At 38.5% G+C, this 12,313-nt stretch overlaps 1 protein-coding gene across 2 annotated transcripts in view; it reads right to left on the reverse strand.

The window, feature by feature from the left end:
• KHDRBS2 (KH RNA binding domain containing, signal transduction associated 2) overlaps nucleotides 1-9,676 on the reverse strand; it is a 590,557-nt gene extending 580,881 nt beyond the window's left edge. For both annotated transcript variants that reach the window (XM_042985303.1, XM_042985304.1), the window contains exon 1: nucleotides 9,586-9,676. In XM_042985303.1, coding sequence (XP_042841237.1) covers nucleotides 9,586-9,676 — 91 coding nt within the window. The remainder of the gene's footprint in view (nucleotides 1-9,585) is intronic.
• Between the last annotated feature and the right edge of the window lie 2,637 nt (nucleotides 9,677-12,313).

The following is a 12,313-nucleotide window of genomic DNA, read 5'->3' on the forward strand; positions in this document are numbered from 1 at the left end:
AAACATATAAGAAATGTATTCTATTATGCATTCATTCATCTACTGCTTGCATTTTATAGTTTTATTTTATACAATGAGTGTATTGTTGCATGTAAAGCAAATTTCTAACCAATCAAATTCATTAAAGTTATTTTAGAGGAAACAATAAATTCTACAGTAACAGGTATTTAACTCTTCAAAAACGGTTTTCAAACCATGTGCTTGGTATTCCCTTAAACAAGTAATATTCTTCAATATTCTTCAATGTTTGATGGCTCCTTTTGACAATCTTCTATACTACAAGTAAACGTTTACCTAACCTCTGACTTATTGCTTAAAAATCCCAAATTGGAGTATGCTACCCTCTAATCGGCTTCTTAATCTCCCCCCCCCCCCCCGCCCCAGCAAATAGGTACAATATTACCTGCCTTTGGGATACAATGTTAGGAACTGAGCCAGGGTGTAGGTGTATGTTCAATAAAAGTATTACTTCAGTCATCCCTTTCTTCTCAAATTAACAAATTCCTTCTCCTTCAGCCTCTTTACCGAGTTTCTGTCACAGAGGCTCCCTCTTCTGAGTTGTAGCCAGGGCCCATCATTTTCTGACATACAATTCCATGAACTTACTAAAAATATCTACACTCTAGAGAAAACACATTCATTCTGCTTTTCTATTAGAAGAGTAAAATCTAATCTTTAATATTTTAAAGGAAATGGGCATCAATTGTGCCATTTCTGATAACAGTGTAATAATACCAGCCAATCTGTTTCAAAGTTATTAAATTCTAAAACCTCGGAACCTATAGATAACATTTTAATCAAGCCATGCTGCTGAGTTATCTGTTTCTGACCACATGTGAAATCTGCTCACTTCCAAATTTTAAACAAAACCAATACCGCCTCAAGACACCAAGAGAGGACCTATAGTTGTTCTTTCTCCCTAGAAAAATTCGGCATACATAAGCAGTTCTCTAAAAGACACAGAAAGAAAAAATGCCTCAGCAAATCACACAAAGTTCTCCAATCACTTTTTGGATTCAAAAGGCAGTGGGGGGGGGGAGGGGAAAGGTTGAAAATGTTCTACTGTTCCTTGCCACCTCATCACCAAACTCCCTCAGAAACCACAGTCAAAATAAGACATTCAGAAACATTCAGCTATCTCAATCTTTGACCCAATTCTGTACTTAGGAAAATTTCCCCATTTATGAACTTACTAACCTTTCATATACTATCCTTATTGAAGAAGTTTGTGAATAATTCATTCAATACTTGCATTCAGGAACATATCTCAGAAGTTAATGGCAACAACCATGCCGATCTCCTAAACACACTTTGTGTATTAAAATCTGCCTTTCCATCAAAGCCTAACGAAAGTTGTGTCTCTTTCAAAATGGGCAACATGGTGTAATGGTTACACACGATCTCTGAGCAAGAAAGCCTGGGGTTCAGATTTACAAATTGACTTCTCTAATTCTTAATTCTTCTCATTTGTAAAGCAAGGATAATGGTAATAACTATGACATAGGATTGCTGGATGAATTGATTGTGGTAATGCATGCAAAACATCTAGTATAGTGCCTGACAAAGGAGTAATCTCCCAATAAATGTTGGCAGCAATGACAAAGATGATGAAGAAAAAGAACCAATGATAACCATGACCAACAAGAGTCATGATCTTCTTTGAATTCCCACGATATCATTGGTTTGTAAAACCTAGCAGACCTTCCCATACACTATTATTTATATCTTATGTATATGTTGAATCCCCCACAGATTATTTAAAAACCAATGAGTTAAATATCTAATACCTCTTCAAATACCAAAAGCATACGTTGCAGACAAGTGTTACCAACATACAGTGAAGGGCATGTGTGATTATATAGTTAAATGTAGTAGAGCTCTAACCCAATGGGATTCATCCCACACACTAGCTAAAGTATAAAGCTATCTATAGTATATGGCCTAAAAATGTGTCATTCTGGTGTTCTCGAATGTTTATTATCTCTCTCTACTGCAGAATCTTTTTGGAAGTAGTGTTCAAGAGACAGAGATAAGCAATGGAGGATATGCTACAAATGACTTGTTTCCCACAATCAATAATAATGATTGGGCAACAAGATGTTTGGCTATGACTTCTCAAGTTTTTAACAAATAAAACATTCAATCACGTTTATTAACAAAATATACAACACTGAGAAAATGAAGAAGTCATATAGCACAGGTATTTGCTAACATAATTTGGGAGATCAGTTATTAACCAGTACTTTGTTATTTTTAATAAATCTATTTGCATATCACACTTATTTTATTGAAATTAACTATTTTTGTGAGAAAAGAGATCATTTTTCATTCTCTGAAAGTGTTAAACCTTACACTGTTTATACCTTTAAAAAACAAACTGGTGCCAGAATATAATTCCAATTAAAATACATTTCTTATATATTCAGACAAAAAAAAAAGATCAAATCAGATGACAAACAAATAAGGGCATAAGAAAAGCAGGCACTACTACAGAGTTCTTTCCAAGGGTTTCCAAAAACTACCTCTAAAACTTTTTTTCCCTTCTATAGCTGCTATGGGAACAAGGAGTTTCAATCTAGATTGTATACTCAAACAGAAACTAAGAATAATGGGGGCACCTGGTTGTCTCAGTCAGTTAAGTGTCTGATTTCGGCTCAGGTCATGATCTCACAGTTCCTGAGTTCGAGTCCCATGTCTTCAGGCTCTGTGCTGACAGCTCAGAGCCTGGAGCCTTCAGATTCTGTGTCTCCCTCTCTCTCTGCCCCTCCCCTGCTCACACTCTATCTCTTTATCTCTCTCTCTCAAAAATAAGTAGACATTAAAAAAAAAAAACTAAGGATGATGATCAGACCTCATTTTATTCCCAATTTCATGTATCCTGTTACCAAGTCGCTTTGAAATAAGGTAAAGAAAAATATTGTCCCCATTATCCAGAAGGTTTATCCTGGTCATGCTCATTCTTATAAATGTAATTAATGAACTATGAATGTACAACGCATTCATAAGAAAATTTTATAAAGAAATAAATTGAAATTCACAAATGCATAGGGACTGAGTATCATATATAAACATAGAATACTTTGTGAAAGTGAGCTCAGGTATACGCTTCTTTATTCATGTAAACCTTCTCTGGGTTTTTCCTCCATTATAACCCCACACACTGCACATAGGTATATTCATCCGCAGCCTTGCAAGAATTATTAACCTTGTTCTTTGTTATGTTTTCCAGTACTACCTACAAGAACCAGGGAGGGGGGATACTTGATAATGCTTGTTTTGCAGACACAAGTGTAACACACCAGGACCCCTGGATAGAGTCCAAATGTCCAAAACAGCACACAATCCCAGAAATTTTGAGCCTCCCCTTGTCAAGAAGCTCCAAGGCCCATCCAGTTCCTGCCCTATCCCACACATACCTTGCTAGTCCCCGTAGTCCCTAGGCTCAGCAAAGACAGGGCAGATTTGGAACCGACCCCCTGCCTTCTCTGAGAAAAACTTTGTCTAATTTAACCAGGTGACTCAGAGATTGTCTTACTGAGATCAGACACACAAATCTGACTTCAGGGATCAGTAACAAAAGGAGGAAAAAAGAAAGTAGGCTGTCTAGGTACCACAAGACCGAGGGATGAGATAGGAGTAGTTTCTGTAGGGTTTTTGTGTGCCTTATATCCACCAAAGTAGATACTAGAGAAGCTGGCAAACTAGAAAAGTCAATAGGAGCAGACAAAAAGAAAAAAAAAAAAACCCTCAAGAAAAGCCTGTTAGCCAAAGGACTAAAAGAGAGCAACTAGCAGGAAAGAAAACTTTTAGACAAACATCTTTCTCTAGCCAAAAAATACAGAAAGAAAACAAACAAACAAACAAACAGTGTCTCATGTTCACCTCTGTCAGGAAAGTTTAAACAGGAAGCCTAGACCCAGCCTCATCCAGCTGTAAAGAGATATGTTTTCAGGCGCCTGGGTGGCTCAGTCAGTTAAGCGTCCGACTTCAGCTCAGGTCATGATCTCACAGTCTGTAAGTTCGAGCCCTGCGTCGGGCTCTGTGCTGACAGCTCAGAGCCTGGAGCCTGCTTCAGATTCTGTGTCTCCCTCTCTCTCTGCCCCTCCCCTGCTCATGCTCTTTCTCTGTCTCAAAAATAAATTTAAAAATTTTTAAAAATTAAAAAAAAAGGGGTATGTTTTCCCCTGTGGCTGGAATCAGAAAAGACTAGATGGGGACTAGGGACTTCATTTCCACCCACGGTAAGGATGCCTCCTGCAGTGGCAGCAGAGGCCACAGGGAAATCCTGGACTTCCTCACTCATGAACAGTTAACAAGGCCCTTCTCCCTCCACCAGGGTGGTATGAGAGGTCTCATTCTGCTGGAATTTTCATCATGCTCCTGCAGGAATGAAGCCTTCCCCCTACTACTGGTGTCCTGGAGACCACAAAAGAAGCAGGGACAAGATGTTCCTCCCTTTCCTGGCCAGATGGTATCAATGAATGCCTAGTGGGGAGCCTGGACTTTCACCTCTGCCTCCAAGTATAAAGATGATGCCCCCTCTCCCTCTGCTGGCATGGCATTAGAGGAAGCCTGGTAAAAGAGAATATAATTAAAAAGTGTGACACGGTCAAACTTTGATTTTGAGTGAATCACTCTGGCAGCACAGCTGGGAAGGGGAGAAAAGGGATAAAGACGCTGAGCTGAGAACAGAAGAGTAAAACCAACAGTACTATAGTGCCTGGAAGCTAAGGCAAACACCAAGAAGTTGGAAAAAGACCAGCAGTGGAAACAGCCAAGAGACCTTATAAGAAGTCAGAAAACTTTTATTGGATTTGGCAATTAGGAGATGAATCTGTCTCCAGGGTCACTGGTTTTAGGACAATGATGAGGACAGAAGCCAGAATGAAGGGTTTTGAAGGGGTAAACTGAAACTATTTTATCTTTTTTAAGTTATTCAGATTGGATCATGCCTACAGGCTGCTACAATAAAAGAGTGGATAGGGAGGAAGAAAGTGGAGATACTGAAGAAGGGATATAACTGTAGAACAAGTCTTGAAGACATGATGAGCCTTAGGACTAAGGATACTGGTGTACATGAGTCACCCTAGAACAAAAAAGAAACATTTCACCTTCTGGGAATGGAAGCCAGTAAGGAGGATTATGGAAATTTTTAGGTGATAGGAGGTTGAAAAACATCAGAAGAGATATATCCATTTCCTACTAAAACAGAGGACGAAATCAGCTGCCAAGAGTGAAGGATGTGTGGGTTTATGACAAGGCCTGGGAAGGTTTGGAATTACCCTAGAAACACACAGGACAAGGGCTAATCAAGCTCAAGTAAAGCAATGAATAAGTGACCAGTGACTGAAGGAACATGATATTTTAAAAACCCTCACTGGAATAATTTTTCATAAGATAATTTGTTTTATAATTTGGTCTCCGAGTTCAAATTTCACTTAGCAGTGATTCAGAGAGTAAAGGCAGTGCTCATTTTCTTACAAAGTCAAGCTTCAAGTTGAGGTCAAATCTGCAATGCCATTAAAATGTTAAGGAAAATCTTAAAAGTATCACCTCATATTTGTGTAATTTCTGTTTATGTTATTTTTGTATAAAAAATTCTATTTACATTTGTATAAAATATGGTTTATATTATTACAAACAGAATTGTTTTAACCTTAAAACACTCATGGGTGGTAGATATTACTTTTCCTGTTTTACAGATGAAGAAACTGAGAATCAGAGAGGAGATAAATGACATACCTTACATTTCACAATAGACAAAAGTGTCAACACTTTGTCCCAAGTGTTTTGCCTGTTAAAGCAGAATTTTCCCACTATCTCATAAATGTGTTTTAATTGAAAATCAAAACTATCTTGTCATTTTTTTGCCAATTTTTGTTTTTTATTTAAGAAACATAAGCCAGATTATCCCAAATGTATTAGGAGAAAAAAAAGGGTTACATTAATCAAAAGGAAAGTCACATGAATATTTTTTTTAACAGAAGCTAGTTTCAGACATTACATCAATACCTTTCCTGAATTTAAGAACTCTCCATGATCTGTGGAAAATATTTTGAGGAATACAATTTAAATTAAATAATGATCCTTATTGAGAATGTACGTGTAGTTAAGTCACTGCAAGTTAGCATTTGTGATAAATTGAGAATGTACGTGTAGTTAAGTCACTGCAAGTTAGCATCTGTGATAAATATTCCCAGTTTCTCTCATGGTTTTAAAGGTTCATTCCATATCTACAAACATGAAAGCCAATCCTAGATGGAAGGTCAAGCTTTTCACCCAAATTTAAAAATACCACCTAGTGTTCTTAAAAAAAAAAAAAAAAAAACACATTTTAACTGTTGGGATATTTGGCAATATTTGACTTCCTCATTTGATGAGTCAACCAAAACAATGATGAATCTACCAATATCTGTGAAAAATTCAGGTTAGGAAATCTTGCAAACCAGAGAACTTTGTAATTCTAATGAAGTCTGCGACTACAAAGAAACCTATACATCATCTAGTCCAATTCCTTAATTTCAGAGACAAAGAAACTGGGCCTGGAGGAAGGGAAGTTTATCAACATTCAGTTTAGGCAAAAGTGGAATTAAAATCCAGGTATCTGGATTCACAGTTTAGTGCACTTTCCAGAAGCAGCTTAGATAGAAATAACCTCATCTAATTTCATGTGGCAAGCAAATTCAGAGGCTGAGTGGAACTTTAAGGATCATGCTGAGTTTGCTGTTTTATCATATTTGAAAGCACCTTCCATAACAAATGGATAATTAAACAATATTATAATCACAGAAGGAAAGTTATATTAATTAGTCAAACATATTATAAGCACTCTTCAAACGATATTATTCAAGATCTTTTCTAAGTAACAATCAAATACATAAAACGTATGGGCTCTTCCATTAGCTTTCTACTGAAAACACATAGCAGAAACAAGTGAAATAAAATGAACTACAGTCAAAATAATTAAAATAATTAACAAACTACTACTTTTAACCCCATGGCCTTATGAAGTAGTTGCAAATGAGCACTGATTTGCATTTATCACCAATCAAAAATGCAAAATAAATCACTGTGAAAGCTCATTGGTTTACATCACTGACCTTATATATTAGCTTCCAGAAAATCATTCCGAAGAACTGAATCATCTGGATCATTTTTATTGCTCACTCAGTCTTGAGACTGTCTGCACAGTACTGACTGAAATGTACTTCAGTGTGCACCTTCCCTCCAAATGAATATCTATGTCAGGTTTATTTATAGCCACTGCCTTCAATCAGTGCATTTCCAGGTAAGAGAAATAAAATCATCTCACCATATTCTCCTATAGAGATCTGAAACAAAACCTGGAAATCTTGGCAAATGGCCCTGGATAAAACAATGAAAGATCCATAATGTAAAGTGTACATTAAGATTTATTAGAGATTCCAAAGGACACTCACCTTTTACTCTTCAATAAGTACATTTAAAAAACTTGAGGTACAAATAAAGAATTAATATAAACCTTATGCATCTTTTTTGCATAGCTCCTTATATACTCCGAGATTATAATCATCACTTCCTCCATTCTCTTTTCCTCATTGTGATTTCTCTGAAATTTGAACACCTCCCTTTGTTTCTTACTTAGATATTTTTCTATTTAAGAGCTTTTTCCTCCTAATTCTTTATAAAAGCAGGACATGCTTCCCCCTGCTGGGAAAAAATTAAATTACAAGGACGCTGGAACATGTTTCTAAATATCAAGAAATCAAGTTCCTGGGAAAGATAAAATGCTAAGGAATCAAGGGCATAGCCTTTTCTGACTGTTTCACCAGCCACAGAAACACTTATGCACTCTACTAAGAGTTTCTTATATGCATTTTTTTAGTTTGGCAGTTTTGAAATGTACACTAACTCCACTAACTCTCATCAATGACTTATGAATTAATCATTGAGCCTGCTGTCCCAAAGAGAACTCCAATTAGCAGGTCAGAGAAAATGATCAATTCCAAACTTTTTTTTTCCATTTTAAAGACGTTATCAGCTTAATAAAGACACTTCTGGAAGATATACTGAAATACATGATTTGAGAAGGCTTAATTGCATTTTTAATCATTTTGAACAATCTTAACTTAAGCATTTATTAACTCATTAATTTTCAATATTCCTATCATTTTTATGCAGTCATCTTTTTAATAAAGTAGAGTGAGAGTTTAATTTTTAAATTGACTTAACTTTTCATCTGAATTTCTAGTTTTTTCATTCAGTAACCAAGTAAGTATCATTGCTTTTTACCTTTCCAAATCCTCTAAAAAACTAACTTGTTCCTTGAAAAGCAGTTTAGCTATTTCACATGTTCAAGATTTTGATAACAAATCTTCCTTAATTGTTTAGTATGCAAAAAGGAAAAAATACCTTGAACATTACTGTTGTTATAAATAATACTCCATCAATAAAATATTTAAACAAACCTAATGGCTATTTGAATCATACACGGAGGATTACAATTTTTCCTTCCATGTACAACTAAGTCTCAAAAAAGAAAACATTTCATTTAATGCAGAAGGGAAAGGAAGAGGAAGTTGTCACTTTTAGTTTTGCTATAGGTAAGTCCATAACAACCTAAGCTACAAAACTGCATTGTAGTCAATTTGATGATGAAGCAATTCATTATTAATGAAGCATTCATCAAAAAATTAAAAAAACGAGTTGTTTTTAAAAAGGCATGTATAGATTATTACAGATATTGTATCTTTAGCAGACAGATGGCATTCTCTCAAGATGAATGGAGTAATTGGGCTAATATTTCTGTCATACATAAGTTTGTGTGCGTGCGTGTGTGTGTGTATGTGTGTGTGTGTGTGTGTCTGTTTAAACAACCTTCCAAAGCAACACAAAAGACAAGACATACATGTTCCTCTGGGAATGAAATCTCCTTTAACATTACAGGTACACAAAAGAAAATGCACACTTGGTAAAACAGTTGATCAATTGTGGAGTGTTCCCAGGGGCCAGTATCTCACAGAGTACCCAATCATCACACTTCAAATAAATTGAAAGCACTTTAGCCTTTGCCACATTCACTAACATTGACGAACATGCATAGTTTCATCTAGGTTAATTCTAAGTCTTTCCATAGGAAAGGCTATAATTAGATAAAGGGTATCAAAATCACTTCCCAAATGCAGCAAAAAATAAAATATAAAATAAAATAAAAAATAAATGCTGATTTGTAGCGAAGAAGCTCTTAGAACATTACACTCATCACCATTTACTTCCAAACTGATTTCCTTTTCCTCTGCAAAGTGAAAATATCCCTGTTGACCGCTCTACACTTTACGGTTTCTCCATCAATGATCCTAACAGGTCACATCACCACTGCCATTACATCTCGTAGCTTTGGTCTTCCCCAAATTAAGACGTAGAGAAGGAGCACTGCTGCCCGCCCCAAGAATGGGCTCCGTCCGCCCGAGCTCCGAAGCGAGCATCTTCAGGGGGACAGTTTCGGCGAAGGAGACAGGCGTCCCTCCCCAACTTCACTCCCCTAACCAAGCCGCGGGTGAGACAGGCGGCCAGTGATTTGTGCCCATCTGTAAGAGCAAGTCCTACCTTCCGCCAAAAGGCGCGATGCATGCACAAAAGATGGATCCAGGCTATCTTTCTCTGCCATCAGCTCAGGCAAATATTTCTCCTCTTCCATAGCGCGGACTTCGGACCGTCCCCGGGCGAAGCGCAAGGTTCCGCTCGCTCGGACGCAGGGTCGCCGGGCAGCGCCTTGCTCCCGCGCTGCTCCGCCTTCGCCGCGGCGCGGGGATCTCCGCGCGTCCTCACTGGCCCATGCACCGAGTGGCTGCGACTCCCGCCGTCGGGCTGAGCGGCCCCGCGCCCACACCTGCCCGTCCCTTCCGTCGTCCCTGGCTCGCGCCGAGCCCCGGCTCACACCAGCGGCCTTAACTGGAGAGGCGGGAACAGGGAGCGCCCCACCTCCGCCAACCATTCATTGGTGGCGGCGCATCGAGAGGCCGGGCCCCCGCGAAAGCTGCGGACTCTCATTGGGCCGCGCGGCACGTCGGATCGCCTGACTGGCAGGAGGCAGCTGCAGAGGGGAGGGGAGCGCAGAAGGTGCAAAAGCTTTCTTCTTGCAGCCCAAGCTTTCCCTGGTTATTAGGCATGCCCAGTTGTGTGGAGCACTCCGTCTTCGGCTGAGGTGCGGTGAAAGGAGAGAGCGGGAAAAACACCCGTTTAGCAGAGAAGCTCGGGTCCAAGACAGCAAGGGAGATGAAGATGAAGACTGAGCGGCTGAGGGAATGAGAAAGCACCAGGGAAAGTATCAGGTAGACGGGACTTCACCTGCGTCCCTAAGGTACAGGTGTCCCCCTCTCCATCGTGCAGCTCAGACGCACTCCAGTGTGCAAGAATCAGCAGCGCACCGGGTCTGGAAATATCATGAAGACTGCTTGTGATCGGCGGCTGATATTTCCAATGAGCCTGACCTACATCTCGGAGACGCAGCAGGATGTTCATTGATAAACAAAGCGGCTCTGGGGCGATATTGTACAGCAACATGCTTCCAGTGTACAATCATTAGCGGATTGACTTAGTCCTGGTTTCCTTCCCATCCATCCCGCCTCCCCTAATCCCTATCTATAGGAAAGGTTCTGGGAGGGGCCTGAATTTTAAAACTAAAAATCGATATAATCAGTTAACTAGAGTTTGTGAAGGAATTGGGAAAACAGTGGAAGAAGGAAGAGTCCAGAAAATAGGTAACCACGGTTGCTCTAATTTCCCCCTTTCTCCTTATTTTAGATGTGACAGTGCGTTTCACCAGGTGCTGTGGCTGAGCTACTTTGTATCTATCCCACCTCTATTTAAAGGAGAGTTAAACCCTGCAGGTATCACCAACACTGGAAGCAGTGCCCATCCATAATAATGGAGCCTGAAAATGCAGCTTGCATGCTTCAAGTGTTACAAAACAATCTTTCCACCGTCTTTTTTCAGACACATTCGTTTTCCAATTTGCTTCTCCTCCACTGTTTTCAGTGTAGAAGAATGGGGGCTAATTTCCCTACAAATAAAGCATGCTAAAACTTTTCCAAGTTCTCCTACTGTATTCAAATCTTTTCATTATTTTTCAAGATAAGGTTGGGAGAATATCTTTCACTTATATAATTTTTAAAATCTCAATGTGACTTCACATCCATTATCTCACTTTGCCTTCACAGAAGCACTCTGGAAAACATGGTATGAGTATTGCTTTCTCTCTCTGTAGGTATGGAAATGAAGGCGGAGACAGAGAAGTTCAGTGACCCAGAAGTAACAAATACAATCTCCTTGGCGCCATCCATGTTCATCCCACCCAGAAGCTGAGTGTATGTTACCATGGGGCCATGGTAAGGGAATATGTGGCTAACAAATGTGATAGGACTGTTAAAAGTTCATGACATAAGCTGTGATGACTTTGTGATATCAAATTTCATGATGCTGATAATTTTGTTTTCTGACAGTAGGAAAAAACATCACATTTCTTTAGGAATTTTTTTTTTAATCAAGAGCTTTCCTATGTAAAAACCTAACACCTTAAAAGAGTCTGTGCTCCCAATAATGTTTTTTCTCTAGGTGTATAAAAGTATCTTCTGATAGAGGGATGGGTGAGATGCATGAAGGTAGTCAAAAGGTACAAACTTGCAATGATAAAATAAATAAGTCCTGGGATGTAATGTATAGCCTGATGACTGTAGTTAATAATGCTGTATTATATATTTAAAAGTTACTAAGGGATAGATCTTAAAAATTCTCATTGCAAGAAAAAAAAAATGTTCAAAGCTTATAACTAGCTCATGCTAAAGTTGAGATTAAAATTAGAGTCCACTCAGCACCATTTAGCTCCAGACTGCACTGCTTTAGCCTACCTTTTTGTACATTAAATATTTAGCTTATTTATGTATATATGCATTCAATAAGTGTTTATTGAATATCAAAAGGAGCTAGCCTATCAGAAAGATTATTTTCTAATGGGGAAAGAAAAATAAAACTAAATGCACAAGAGAACTGGTAATTGCTAATTGCTGACTGCAGTAAAGCCCAAGAGGGGACCAAGCAAGGAGTTAAAAAATATAATGCAAGGAAAGACCTTTTTTTTTTTTTTTTTTTGCAAGGTAGACTTGCAGTCTTGCTAAGGAGTTGACATTTAATGAAAAACCTAATGGAAAAGAGGAATCTATCTGTGTAAAATGAACAGAGCAAAGCATTCCAGGCAGATGAATTTGCCCATGCAAAAGCCATGTGACTAAAAAGAATTTGCCTATCCTCAGAACTGACTGGAGTCTATGTGACTGCA

Source organism: Panthera tigris, chromosome B2 (genome assembly GCF_018350195.1).
Source record: "Panthera tigris isolate Pti1 chromosome B2, P.tigris_Pti1_mat1.1, whole genome shotgun sequence".
NCBI classification, from domain to species: Eukaryota; Metazoa; Chordata; class Mammalia; order Carnivora; family Felidae; genus Panthera; species Panthera tigris.